The 15,123-nt window shown below is 43.6% G+C and overlaps 1 protein-coding gene across 1 annotated transcript; it reads left to right on the top strand.

Moving 5' to 3' along the window:
- Nucleotides 1-1,506: 1,506 nt before the first annotated feature.
- Nucleotides 1,507-12,516, top strand: mocos (molybdenum cofactor sulfurase). Its single transcript, XM_080017081.1, has 17 exons — nucleotides 1,507-1,690; nucleotides 1,819-1,908; nucleotides 2,698-2,764; nucleotides 2,869-3,513; nucleotides 3,620-3,696; nucleotides 3,814-4,013; nucleotides 4,117-4,233; nucleotides 4,316-4,702; nucleotides 5,351-5,513; nucleotides 5,640-5,727; nucleotides 6,091-6,215; nucleotides 6,888-6,984; nucleotides 7,167-7,308; nucleotides 7,786-7,890; nucleotides 8,021-8,086; nucleotides 9,897-10,059; nucleotides 12,415-12,516. Exons 1-16 carry the CDS (start codon nucleotides 1,579-1,581, stop codon nucleotides 9,954-9,956), a joined length of 2,541 nt encoding a protein of 846 aa, XP_079873207.1. The 5' UTR covers nucleotides 1,507-1,578; the 3' UTR covers nucleotides 9,957-10,059; nucleotides 12,415-12,516.
- The last annotated feature ends 2,607 nt before the right edge of the window (nucleotides 12,517-15,123 follow it).

The raw sequence follows: 15,123 nt of genomic DNA, 5'->3' as shown, positions 1-15,123 counted from the left end.
GAGTTTCTCATAGATCCAGCCTATTTTCCGCTTAAAGTGCACCAGATTGATGCACGTATGTTGTACATAAAGTTAAATGCTCGCCCACCTTAGAGGGTTTGGACTCCACCATAGTTCCACAAAATAGGGGCCCCCAAACAACAATTTGCGCCTGAAAAGTCTGTTTCCCGGCAGCGGGAATCGTAGGCCCGCTTCTGTCGGGACCCGGCATCCTTTAAGGCTTGCCTGGCCAACCTGTGCGCCACAACTCCAGCTGCTGATGAACAGAGTTTGCACCCGCTCGCTCCCTACCTGCTTCTGGCTCCAACCGAGGTGGTGTCGGGAGCTGAGGGCCAGCTCCAAGCAACCACCGCTGTTGCGTCGGAGAGCACCAACGGCAGCGCCGGTGTTGCCCGTCCCACGAATCTGTGAGATAACCACACCCGAAACATGAAACTTGGCGTGACAATGAAATGAATAAAAAGTATTGTGAAAATAACAAAAGGATTTGTTTATTGAACTTTATTTACACATTTATATACAGGTACTCCTCACTTAACGACCGAGTTCCGTTCCTAGGACCAGATCGTTGAGCGAATTGGTCGATGAGATGTGGACCAGTGTTATTTCACGGTAAGGGGGCGTGGCCATTGAGAAAGCTAGTGTGGTGAATACTGACAGACTGCGGGAACGACACTGAGACTGAGAACGGTGATGAGATGAGGTGTATACTGTGTATATAGTATATATAGTGTATATAGTACATATGGTGTATATAGTATATACAGTGTATATAGTATATACAGTGTATATAGTGTGTATTGTATATATAATGTGTATAATGTATGGTGTATATAGTGTATATAGTATATAAAGGGTGATGTGCGATGAGATGCTTGACGTTGAGACGCTGTGGTATTGTACGTAGTATAAAATACAGGCCGGTCAGAGAGCTGGTCGTAAGTCCTAACGGTCGTTAAACAGGTAGTTTGATAAGTGAGGAGTACTTGTGTATATATTTACATATTTATTGGCTCGTTTATTTATTGCAAGATTGATTTCATAGGCATATTTACTTGTATTTGTTTACTTAATATCGACTCAAATGTCGTTCCACAGTTGTAGGTCATGAGGAGACGCACCATGTGACACCAAGTTTGTGACTGTGGGATAAACGCGGCGCGAGCATGTGGAAAGTGCGCTTTTGACCTGATGGTGGCGCTTGACGCACGGCCCGATTGGTTGCAATTCTTTTTATTTCGACTGTTGGCTCTGTCAGTGCGCCAGAAAGCGACCAGGGGCGACGCGGTGAACTCGACAAAGTGGGTGGCATACTTGTAACAACAACAGGGCGTTTGATTCCAGATAGAATTGTGGGAGTGATCGTTCACGCAACCCCCACGCCCGACGTCCACCCGACGCGTACGATCTTCTGGATTTGATTTGAGTCCGAAGCACGTCGCCTCCGACACGAACTCCGGTGGAAACCGGGGGCGGGGGGGGGGCGCGCTGGGTAGGTTCACGGACTTTGGACCTAATCGGTCACCGACACGACTCTATTTTCTTTTTTTTCCGTTAAATTAGTGTCAAAACGCCGCGATGAGTGTGGCGGAAGTCTGCAGTTTCGAAGCTTTCAAGGAGGTTTGGAGTCACTACGGTTATTCCAAAGACTTCCAAGACGTGATCACACAGGAGTTGACGCGGATGAGAGGTAACGCGTCGAGTAGTAAACAGAGGGAACGGCTATGAGAGGGGTATTGTTTTTTTTGTTTTTAATATATATATCACAGTATTTGGGAACGTCCTTTAAAGAGTCACCGTTGACTTTCTCCCACGCAGGAATAACCTACCTGGACTACGCAGCCGCCGCGCTGTATCCAGAGTCACTGGTGCGGTCGTTCTGCCAGGACGTTTCAGGGAACGCGTATGGTGAGAGAAGTAGCGTGACACAATACCATACAGGGTGCCTGGACTCCGAAAGTGATAAAAAAAAAAAAAAAGCCCATTAAAAAGTCTTGACTTTGAATTTATGTGGTCCTAATTTCAACATTTGTATTTATTTATTTATTTGTTTGTTGGTTTATTTATTTATCTATAATAATAATAATAAGAATAATAATAATTATTATTATTCTTATTATTGTTATTGTTGTTTTTGATTTGTTTTTTATTGTCAAAATGACTCGAGCGCTTCCGCATCATAAATCGCTGAACCTGATACTCAACTTCAGCTTCCACAATTACCCTCCTGACTCACTTCACCCAACACTTACCCGTAGAAAGAGATCCAAGAAAATCCTTGTACTAACCTGTCTGGAGTTCTGTGCGGAAAAAAGTACTGGATGATTAATCTCAGTTCCTAATCTCTTATCTAACACCTTAACATTCTCTCTTTCAACCTTATATTTATCTCTGCCCTGTAAAAATATGTGTAGTCCTTCCTTTTCCCGCAATGCTTAATTGAATAAGGGGAAAAATAGATGTTCAAATTGATCTTAAAAAGGTCTTAAATGGCCTCTTCAATCACTATAACACAGTCACGTGGTCACAGTCAAATGACAGGTTGAGTGACCTCGTGGCCATGGGAGGTAGTTGGGGAGAAATCCTATGTATATGAATGAATTACTTCAAGTGATTCCTCTTCTTCTAGTGCCTGAGTGCTTTTTCCCACACTGATAATATGGCACTTATTAATATACCTAATATTCTAATTCATAGGAAACCCACACAGCCATAACCCCAGCAGTAGATTGACACATGACACCGTTGAGCGGGTTAGATACAGGTAAAAACCTTCCTCTCATCGGTGTCAAGCGCCCTTGTAACTTTTATTCTTTTGCTCTTTGCTGGGTCAAATGATCAAAGAGTGAAACAAGCCCTTTCTTACAGGGTATTGCAGCATTTCAACACCACCCCAGAGGAATACTCTGTGATTTTCATGTCTGGCTGTACAGCAGCTCTTAAATTAGTAGCTGAGAGCTTTCCCTGGAGCGCCGACACTGCAGCTGAGCCGGGGAGTCGGTTCTGCTATCTCACCGACAACCATACCTCAGTGGTGGGCATCCGAGGATTGACTTCTTGCCAGGGTGTGGTTCCCCTACCGATCCTGCCGCAGGACGTAGAAAAAAGGGCAAAGGATGATGCTCTTAGCGGAGACAGCAGTTGCCAGACACCACACCTCTTCTGTTATCCAGCGCAGAGCAACTTTTCTGGCAGGAAGTATCCTTTGAGTCATGTAAAAGGCATCAGAGCGAGACGCCTCTACCCCGCATGTGAGTACCGAGGCCGCTGGTTCGTGCTGCTGGACGCGGCCTCTTATGTCAGCTGCTCCCCTCTCGACCTGCGGGAGTGCCCCGCCGATTTCGTTCCCATCTCCTTCTACAAGATGTTCGGCTTCCCCACGGGCCTCGGAGCCCTTCTCGTCCGTAACGATACGGCAGCCTTGCTGAAAAAGAAGTATTTTGGCGGGGGCTCGGCAGCCGCTTACCTAGCCGGCGAGGATTATTATGTGCAGGCAACCAATATTTCTGACAGGTGAGATATCATACAAGCCATGAAGATCTGTCATATGCTACTGATACTTTTGTATTATATGTAATGTTAAAGTTGAAGTTGTGTGTTTTTTTGTTTGTTTTTTTAGATTTGAAGATGGCACAATTTCTTTCCTGGACATTATCGCCCTTAACCACAGTTTTGAAGCTTTGCACAGGATCACAGGTAATGGTAGAGGACTGCTTACTGACGACGTTGAAACGCTCAATTGCTATATCAGGATAATCACCTTTAGTTATATAAGAACTGTTTATCCATTGTTTCTCCCCTCTTTGGCTTCAGGGGGAATGGACAACATCCAGCTGCACACCTTTGGCTTAGCACGCTACACGTACATGATGCTGTCAAGCCTTTGCCATGGCAACGGGAAACCAGTGGCACGGATGTACACCGAAGGCCAGTTTGAGACGCCAAGCACACAAGGACCAATCCTTAACTTCAATCTGTTGGACTTTCATGGACAAATAATCGGGTTCTCTAAGGTGCAGACAGTTTGTAGAATTTACATAAATGAGCCCGGTGTAATGCTGCATTAATTGCAGAACTGGTACACTCTGTAACAGCTCAGTATTTACTTTCCTTCAGGTGGATAAGCTGGCTGGCGTTTTTAATTTACATTTACGCACAGGCTGCTTCTGCAACACTGGAGCCTGCCAGCACTTCCTCGGTATAACCAATCAAGAGATGAAGCAAAATCTACAGGTGAGGAGTGGAAATTATGCAGTATTGTAGGTGTAATAAAGAAAAAAATTGAATGAGTATTGTGTTTCCTTTGCTCTTCAAGGCCGGCCATGTGTGTGGAGACAGCATAGACCTCATGGATGGCAAACCGACGGGGTCCGTGCGGGTGTCTTTTGGCTACATGTCGACCTTTGAAGACTGTCAAAACTTCCTGAACTTTGTCGTGGACTGCTTTGTAGAGAAACCAGCGAAAGTGGACCAAGTTAGACTCGAGACACTAAAAAGAGCTGCGGTATCCCAAAGCTCAAACGGAGATCTTCCAAATGAACACGGCCAAACTGAGTTGGAAGATGAGCCACACGTCCCTGTTCAGCCACTTTTGAATGGGTGTGAAGACAGCGTTCACGCTCTAGACGCAGGCAGCCATAAGGAGCCCTACACCCTGACAAACATCTACATATATCCCATCAAATCATGTGGATCATATGAGGTTTGTATGGAATAAGAAATGATAAAGCTTCAGCTGGAAAAATACTATGTAGTAATACAAGTAATAAAAAATAGTCATCAAAACACAAAGAAATTTCCATAAAAATAGGTTAAGAGGTAATCAAATGAATTAAAGTAGTAATTATAATGCTCTTAAGGCATTAAAGGACAATACAGTGTCAAATTGAGTCATAGTCCATTTATTAGTCAACACGGTCATTTTAACGTATCCTTGGCCGTTTTCCTAATGATAGATCACAGTTAGGTGTTTAATATTGCCTCTATTTTCTGGTTTTGGGAAATTTGATGATACAGTGATCACCTTAAAATGATCTGCTGATAATTACAGGAAAGTTTCTTAATTTCTTTTATACTTTGCACAGACTCCCACACGGTCTAGTTGAATGTCATATTTTATAGTACAGTAACCTAATACTTAATAATGATTTTGATCTTCCATGCTTCCGCTTTTTTTTTTTTTTTTTTGGTAATTATTTTTCTGGGAGTTTATCTTTGCCTGGGTTAGGACGAGGGGGTGCCGTTGGTTTCTCGGTGAAATGTGTGATTGTGAAGCCCTTTGACTTTGTACTGATTAAGGGCTGTATAAATAAACTTGTCTCGACTATACATTGAGCTATTGCTTTGGCAGGTTCATGACTGGCCGGTAGGCGCTTCGGGCTTACTGTACGACAGAAGCTGGATGGTGGTTAATGGGAACGGTGTGTGCTTGAATCAGAAGCGGGAGCCACGTCTATGCCTCATTCTCCCAGAAGTCCACCTTTCCTCAAACAAGCTGCTTCTTCGCACATCTGGTCACAAAAGTGTTTTCATATTTTTCATTCAACCTTAAAGCATTTTGACATCAAGAAAGGAAAAGTCGACTACATTTCTTGCTATCAATTATTACAGTTTTATGACTTGTTCTCATCTCCCTGCAGAGATGGAAAGCCTTTCTATTCCCCTGGACTACAGCAGTAAACTACAAACAAGACAAAGGGTGTGTCAAAGCAAGGTTTGTGGTGACAGGTGGGTTGTTAGTTGCCCTTTTCATACACTTGAAATATAAGTTAAAATTCTGCAGAATACATTGGGAGGCATCCTTGACCTATTGTCATTTTCCGTCACCTTATATGTATTTCACAGTTGTCTTGATTTTAATTACTTTGCTATGATTGATAAAAGCCACTTTCTTAACTTTCATTTTGTATTAGCTGGCCCTCATTAGCAATAGTGATCTCTTTCGCCAGACAACAACAATATGCAATTTAACGTGGTTCTTGGAATAGATATTGCACAAATAGCCAGACAACGAAGTTCTAGCAACAGCTTATCAAACCTCATAGATTTCCATTTGGAATCGCTATTTACAAACCTGCCTAATTCCCCCAGGGTGCAGGCTGTGGACTGTGGAGACGAAGTTGCATCCTGGCTATCAAAGATCCTCGGACAGCCCTGCCGCCTGATAAGACAAAGTCCTCATTTTGTCCGAGGTGTGAAAAACAAGCTTAGTACAGGTATGTGTTTTTAGAAAGTGAAGCCTTGATGCATGGCTCTTTTTTTTTATTTATTTTTTATTTTTACCATTTGTTATGGAACTCCACCATCGCCCTGAGTGCTTCTCTTTTGGTAGCTTGGAAGTTATTCTGATTCTTCGGCTCTGAGTATCAATAAAATGTGTAAAAAGCGTGCAAAAGCCCACATTTCTTTCATTTTGGTTTGGTCGTGTGGAGTGGCTTTTTTAGTGTCTTTTGTTTGGGGAAAAAAAATGAATAAAGTTGTACCCTCGTGTTTTGTGTCACGGCGAAATGATCCTGGGTTTGCTAGAGGACTGAGGTCGGTGTGGCTCAATTGGGCCTTTATAATGCATGTGTTTCCTCACTCCAAAATACATGGATGTACACTACCCACCTCTGCCATTGCCCTTGACCCAAGCACTGGCAGCAGAACTGGAATCTGTTACTGGACAGTCACTGCCCACTGTTGCCTGTGGCTTGGATGGGTTATATACAGAGGGCATATGCAAAAATGTGCTTGGCAGGGTGATTATTTATGCCTCTTGGTTGCAGTGGAAGGTCTGCTCTTTAATTTCCTCAAAGGACATTTTTGGGAGTGAAAGTTATGGATGTAATATGAATATATTACATCCATAACTTTCGGCATCTTGAGATATGCTCTGTCTTTGCCAGGGCCTTCCTCTACTGTCCTCTCCTTGGTCAACGAAGCTCAGTTCCTCATGATCAACCTTGCCAGTGTGGAGCTCATTCAAAAGCAGATAAGAAGCAGGTATGACATATAATACATTGCTGAAGGTGTGATTTCCTGTAATTAAAAGCACCAAGATGCATTGATGCCTGCTCATTAACATTGCTGGGAATTATTAAACTATCACAACCACGGGCAGATCTGTAGACCGAAAATTAACATGCGCCGTCCATGTTCTCTTTATGCTTAACTCTGTGGAACAGACGGGAATATTCAGAAGAGCATCAGCTTCTTGACACACAGAATCTCATCAGTCGCTTTCGGGCAAATTTAATCATTGCTGGTCTGGAGCCATTTGAGGAGGATAATTGGTCACAGCTGATTATTGGGGACACTCGATTCCTGGTGAGTTGACTCATTCAATAAGGGAAAAGGGAAGGAAATGGAAGACAGAAAACATTGGCAATTGACCTCAGAGCACTGACTTGTACAACAAAATAAAGTAAATGAAAGTAAAAATAATTAAAACAAATTCTATCTAAAGGACCATATCAATGTCAAATCAAGAAGCCCTTACACCAAACCATTTTCCTGACGGTAGCTCTCATTTGTAAATTTTTTACCTTTTCCCTGAAAACTACCTTAGAATGATGTCAAAGGTACTTAATTTGGCCATATTTTGTATTTGTTAAAGCAACTTTCAGATGAAATGAACAAATACTAAATATGGCAGAATGAACTACCTTTGACAAAAATATTGGTCAGAGGTAAATGGTCAGAGGTAATGTAAAATGTGGGTGCCGGCTAAAAGGGCTAAAACTTGTATGGTCCTTAAATTACTGTCAGAAGGTTCAAACAATTCCTGTGTTATCCAACCCCAAGGTTTCTGGTCAGTGTGAAAGGTGCCAAATGATTTGTGTTGACCAGAAGACTGGAACAAAGAGCAAAGCACCTCTTCTGGCGCTCTCCGCATGCCGCGCTGGGAAGGTGAGTCAGAACAATTACGGCTCCACCAGGTTACGTGTTATGTGTTTGCGCGTGTGTCTCAGTATGTGTGCATGTGCATGTTTTCTCACAATCCCCTTGCATTTTACTGTGGCTTTTTTCATTTTTTTAGGTGACCTTCGGTGTGTACCTGGCCTGCCATCTTGAGGAAGACTCAACGGCAGACAGTTCCCTTCGCGTTGGTTCCGTTGTACTACCGGCGACATCAGTATCTTACTGAGCAGATCTTACATCTACGCGGCTGTCGCAGGCTTGCAGCCCCATATACATCATTTTTAAACAAAGATGCTGAATATCACTCAGGGAGGCCAAACGTACATTTTAAATGGCACTGATGTGACTGTCTGCTTTTATTGTTATACCACATTTAACCACATTAGACACCATTAACAAAACGTAATGTTAAAGAGTCAAAAAGATTGAATTTGTACACACTGTGCAATAATAATTTCCGGGGTATTCTGTGTATATGTATCTATTGCACAATTTCTTTTTCTGTTTTTTTTTTTTGTCCAAGCAGACTGGAAAGATCATTCATTTTCAAAGGAAGATGTAAATTATTATCTGGATCTACCAAGACAATTTCTAACACTCAGTACAAAGTAAAGTATTTTATTGACAGGCACTTTGGCACATTCCAGCGTTCTTAGAGTCACCCCCACTATCACTGATGAAAGGAACAGTGAGGTACTCTAAGTGCTTGTTCTGGTTGCCGATTCCACATTTCAATTGATTCCTACGCCCCTGCATACAGGCTTATGGTTTTATTTTTTATTATTTATTGTCTCGGGTATTACGGAGGGGGTAATGATTTGTAGTTTCGCGGCGAAACGATCGGGAAGTTACGGCTTAAGATCCTGCGGTGAGGTACATTGGCTGTTCCAAGTAGTTTGCACTGAAGGTACACTGCTCTTATCATACACTTTGTTTAAAAACATCAATCATGGCGGTGGTACATTTCTGGCTGTGACTGGATGATAATGTTTTCCTTGAAGGCAGATGTTTGCTTAAAAATTTTAACTACTGTTGTGTTAATGCTATTGTAAACAGAGAGGGGGGAGTGAGAAGGCGTCGCTGAAAGTGCTATCAAGGTTTTGCTTTATGAATCCTGCTGGGCATTGTCTTCACAGTTTGGGGAACCATTGACCAATTACTCACTGTCCCCAGATAAGTTACATGCTTGACTCCAGATAAGATGTATTTGATGTGTTTTGGCCCCCGAGTTAACAACCAGCTCTCCAATCAGAATGTACCTTCCTAGATCGTAGGGTGACTAGCTGAACCCTATAGGAGGCCACTGTAGTCACAGAAACGTTGGCACTCCTCTGGCGTGCTCCCCGGTGTGTCGGATGCCTTCTCTCAAGCTCAATAAAACAGAATAATCAGTTTGATGCTCCTATCCCGGTGGGTTCTAATTGTTTTTGCAGTTTATGGTTTTGAGGCACGCGAATTTTCTGCGACAGCGCCCAAATACCTCGAGATAAAGAGGCGATGATTTGTTTTCCGATTAAAATGTGCCACGAATGCTGATGGTTCGTCGCCTGGAAGTTGACTGTCTATGACTGTGCTCACGTGCTCAGCGTCCGTGTTGACACACTGGTTCAACTGGTACAGCGCCTTGTTTGATGCCTTTTTTTTTTGTAAAGTCAATATGGATCAAAAAAAGAAAGGAAAGAAACAAAGCCAAAACCACTCGACTGCTCTTGCGCCATCCGTTGTAAAACCACCATTCCTCCGCCGTTTGTACTCTGACATTGTTTGCACTTTTCCGATCAATGAATAGAAATAAAATGAATATCCACAATTTTTTTTAAACCTGATATGTTTATTATATATTACAGCGGGTTAGTGCGTTGTCATACTGTAATAAAACATAATAGAGGCGTTTACCCACTGATTTTTGGTTCCTCCCCTTTCCCCTATGTACCCGGCCTGACCTGACCCTGGCAGGATTTGTTTTCTGCTTGTGGGGTGCGATTACGTTGCAGCTCACAGCCAGAGAGTGTTGGTTTTACCGTATCTGCATGAACCTACGGACGGCGACATGAAGAAAAGAGTGAGGGAGCAGGGACACGGCTCCGGGGATAAAGCCCCCGAAACCTCCCGCCTGCAGCATAAAAACGGTGGCAGGGTCTCCGAAAAGAACGGGAAGTAAGTACCGAGGACACCGTCTCTAAGTTGCGCGCGCATGTGGATGTTAGTTTATGCACCAACCGTTTGTACCTCAGGGCTGCGCAGGTGAACATGACACCGGTCGCAAGTCGCTTTGCGAGAGGGTGGAAACAATCAAAGCAGACGTCGACCACTGCGGCGACCTGGAACTTCAGTGCATGGGTTTCCGCTTCTGAATTCCACCTTAGCTGTAAAGGAGTCGGAATAAAATAAGTGTCTGCTGGGGTCTCTGCCCGCAGGCGGGGGGGGGGGGAGGGAGGGCGGCGTCTTTCGTGCCGTGGGTTGCCGACAAGGCGAGTTGTTTTATTTATTTATTTATCATACGCACTGAACAAAAAGGCTCTCTGGCCAAAGAAGGAGAGATAAGACGGAATAATGAGTTCGGGCGCGGGAGGAATGGTGTTCCGCTCTCTGCTTCCTGGTCCCCCTCCGCAAGACCGACGAACATTAAGAAAATCCCCCGTCCCGAGCCGCGGCTCAGCCACGCCCCTTGGTCCGCCACGGTGGCGTTCGTAGTTTCATCGACTGATTTATTTCCTTCGTTTTTATGTGAGTGCAATATGATAAGTAGTCGCGCGAGTGCATTAATTCAGCGCCCTCGACTCAACTATTGGAAGTGGGAATCATGGCCCCGCTGGCCCTCACCGCTGCCACGGCGGTGATCTTAAGTGTCATCAATCCCCCTTTTATTTTCATCTGGTCATTTCCTCGTGCCATGTCACTGACCTCCATGCCATTCAGATCTGCCCCCTCGCTTTTTGTTAGCTGTTGTTGCGAACACACCCGTTTATTGTAGAGAGTGGCCAGCTGAAACAAGCCGGGAGCAGAGGGACGCATGTCATGGTAGAGGCTCTCTGTGCGTGCCCGTGTGTGTGGGGATGGGTGATTTACCTGTTGCTTGTTGATTGCTCTGACAAGCAACAGGTGTACAGCCACCTCTGATCCGGGGTCCAATGACCTAGACCCAAAACAGGTGTGACCACTTAAACCCCCACACACATATACTTCTTACCTGGTTGTTCTTGTGTCGTGCTTACGGGTTCCCATCCGTGAGCGTAACAATTACAGCATCTCGAGGGTTGTTGGGACATTTAGAGCGAGCTTGACGTCTTGCCATCTCCCAAGGATCTCAGCCAGTGGCACAGACGAGATCCTACATGCTCTCTCTGCCTGACTCCGGCAACGCTAAAACACGTCCTGGTGAGCTGCAAGACCAGCCTCGCTCAAGGCCGATGCACCTGGCGGCACAGCCATGTCTTGCGGCACTGCTGGAAGGTCGGGGCCCTTCATCCCGCTGGCCGGCAACAGCATTCGCCCGGGAAGGTGAGGCTCAAGCCAGAATCGCCACCCAAGACCTCAGTTCTGCTGAAAAGGCAGTCGGTGGCTCTAGGTGAAGGGAAAGGACTCCACCCGGGCCCTCAAGAGAGTAGATGGCGTCTAGGGAGTGAGCCCGGGACACCATGATTCACTGCAGAACCCTCTGGCGGTGTCGTGGGCCTCAAGGGATATTAACATCTCGTCCTACATACCGGATCTCAGTGCGTTATGTCAATACAACGACTTAAAGCTAGTCAACGTCAACAGAAACAATAATAGTTAGTCATAGCTATGATAGGATCAGGTATTGGGGTGTTTCTTGAAGGTTGTGAGTGTCTCTGCAGAGCATAAGGAGCTGGGGGAGCTCGCTCCACCACTGGGGCACCGCGCATGAGAAGTCAGGATTGAGAACTCATTCCTGTGGAGGCACCACCAGCCTCATTATTTCCAGACGTTATTTCAATATTTACTTGACTTTCACAAGTCTTTGCAATACTTTCTGTTGTTTTAACTCATGTTGACTGACTAGTTTTACATGCAAAACTCCACTCTTAGATGTGAACAGTTTGATTAGGTAATTAGCAACTCAGTATTTTTACCTCTTGATGGCCAAAATTGATGTCTTGTGTTTTGTGATTAAAAAAAAAAACTTTTAGGGAAGAAAATACTTCCATTTTTATATTCAGACTGCCTTGTGAACGAAGCTGCTGACATAACCCCAGTTTTTCAGGATGCAGACATTGTCACTCGCCGGTTAGGGAAAGAATAAAAACAGAAAATAAAGCTCTTTAAAGTGAGTGATCCCATTTGTGCAGAATAATATTCACCATTTTGCACGTAAATATTCTTCTTAAAAAGATATCTACCTATGGGAGAGGAAAGGCAACTTTTTAAAGTGAAGATGGCTCATTATGTTTTACAGCACACAACCTCCAGAGATGGCAAAGAAAGTGCATGGTATAATTACCTAAGAGTCTCCTCTCCCTCTGTCTGTCCGTCTCTCTTATCTATCTTCAGGTCCAACTGGTGGCCTTGGTTAAAATGGATCGTTTTGGCTCTGTGCTTCGGTTACCTTTTGGTGCCTTTATTAAGAGTATTTCCCGATGTGGTAACACAACTCGTACACTTGCACCGACGTAAGTACTTCTCAGGTGACTGGTTCTATTGTGCCAAACTATTAACAGCAACTGGCCCAAAACTGCTGCCGACTGAAAAATGTCTTTCACCATTTGCAGTCAGGGTGCCATTCTTTGTTGACCTCAGCCAACCTGCTGACCTCTCCCTAAACCACACTGTCAACATGTACCTTACATCCGAGGCAGGAGTCTCACTCGGCGTGTGGTGAGTGTATAAATCAAGCTCAACGTTATTAGTCTTTCCACATCTTATCTTTGCAGTGGAATGGATGTGGACGGCATCTGTGTATCTCCAGCTGGCGGTACTTTTCTTTTCTTTTTTTAAATCTTCAAGGCACACGGTCCCCGAGAGTCAGTGGAAAGAGGCACAAGGGAAGGACTTGGCCTGGTACCAGAACTCTCTGGGAGGTGGAAGTCCAGTTTTCATTTATCTGCACGGCAACCAAGGCAACAGGTATAGACAGACGGATAGATAAATGGATCAATCAAAGTATAGACTTTATAGAGGAATCATAAACAATGCACATATTTGTCTATCATAATCATATTGCATTGATCACCCCTGTCAAATATAGACGGATTGACTTTTTAGTTTCCCAACATTTTTAGATAGATAGATAGATAGATAGATAGAGGTGGTCTCATTCTCAGTAAAGCATGCTTCCTTCATTCAAACAGGGCAGCCAAGCATCGCGTGGGAGTGGCAAATGTGAGTGATCATCCTGTCATTTCAATGTCCTAGCCAACGGACCTTTGAATAGGCATAAAGGATATGAAAGAGGTATAAAAAATAATCACTGAAAATATAACAAGTATATTCACCACCAGATATTGAGTGCACTGGGCTACCATGTGCTGGTGATGGACTACAGAGGTAGGTGCATATTCCCCTCTCCCCCAAGCCTTCTGACCTTTAAGTTGGTCTCTGAGTTTCCTCTGACTTGCTGCCACCTTGTGGTTTCAAAGGAGTAGACAGTTATCATCTGAGTTCCAATACAGTACCTAATCTTAGAATTCTGTCAGGTTTTGCCGATTCCACTGGGGAGCCGACAGAAGAAGGCCTCACCACGGATGCCCTTTACTTGCATCAGTGGGTCAAAGCACGTTGTGGAAGCAGCTTGGTAATCATCTGGGGCCACTCTCTTGGTACTGGGTAAGAAGGTGGAAGCACTGGGAATCATGCTGATAGGAAAATATTGGATAATTTTATATTTAATTTACATTTTTACACACACACACACACACACACGCACACACGCACCCACACACTGGGTGAAGTTGAACGACTTTGTCACTTTGTCTCCCCTTGCAGAGTGGCTACTAATACTGCAGTCAAATTACTGGAACAAGGTACAGAAATATTTGCTGTCATGAAATGTATTGCAATTTCATATTATTAGTTGGATCTTCATCGGATTATAGTGTTTGTCTCATGAAATGGAAACCTTATTTTACAGGCGTGGTCCTTGATGGCGTGATTCTTGAAGGTGCATTTTCTAAAGTTATTGGGCATGAACATCCTTTTCGCTGGGTATGCTTTTTAAACTTTCTTTACGTCTTTTTTAATATTTATTTCTATGTGACCAACACTGGCCAACGTGCTTTTTACCTTGTCGCCTTTAACTTTCCCTCCATATCAAGTTTTACTGGTGGATTCCAGTATTGGAGTTCTTCTCTTTGGACACCGGGATGGAACACAACATTTCCTTCCCCAACAGTGAAAAGTATATATATATATATATATATTTATTTATTTATTTTTTTAATTTTTTTTAATATATATATATATATATATTAAAATAAATTTATGGACATACTTGGCAAAACATTAATTTAAATCATTAATTAGTGCATTACTAGGAATTGATATCCAGTAAATAGTTTTAGCATCACCAATAATTTCAAAGGACTTGTTTTATTTTTATTTTTTGTTCAGTTTGAAGAAAATGAGAACCCCCCTGTTAATCCTTCATTCTGAGGATGACCATCTAACTCCAATCCAAATGGCACAGCAGGTAACAGGGGCTCCCCATTATCTGGTTCTGGTTCTACTAAAGGGGTGAACTATTTTTCACAATTGTCAACAGTTCAATTTATGCTCACGATTCATTGTTTTTATTTATTTAAGTTTTTTCACGCCAACTCCTCTGTTTCAGATGTATGAGATAGCACGGGCGGCCCAGAATCCGGAGCGTGTAAGGATGGCCACATTCGATGGATCTCTGGGGTATCTTCACAATGGCTTATATAAAGACCCTCATCTGCCTGACATCATCAAGTGAGAAGCTATTGTATTATTGAGGCTATTGTTCGATGAGACGTTTTCCTGACAAATCTAAAGCTGTTACTTAACATGTTGGTTTTCTTCTCAACAGGCAGTTTGTGCTGTCACTCTAACAGAGGGGTGTTTTGCCCAGTGGACATCTCCCAGTGGACATGGATGACACCCTAACCCTAACCCTAACCATCTCTAACCACATACCTGAACTTAACCATTTATAACCTTATACCTGAACTTAACCATCACTAAACTTACACCTGAACCATCTCTAAACCTGACATTTTCCGAGTATTGGGGTTTCGGAATACT

This window comes from Zeus faber (genome assembly GCF_960531495.2).
Source record: "Zeus faber genome assembly, chromosome: 16".
Classification (NCBI taxonomy): domain Eukaryota; kingdom Metazoa; phylum Chordata; class Actinopteri; order Zeiformes; family Zeidae; genus Zeus; species Zeus faber.
This window is presented reverse-complemented; position numbering and strand designations above follow the sequence as displayed.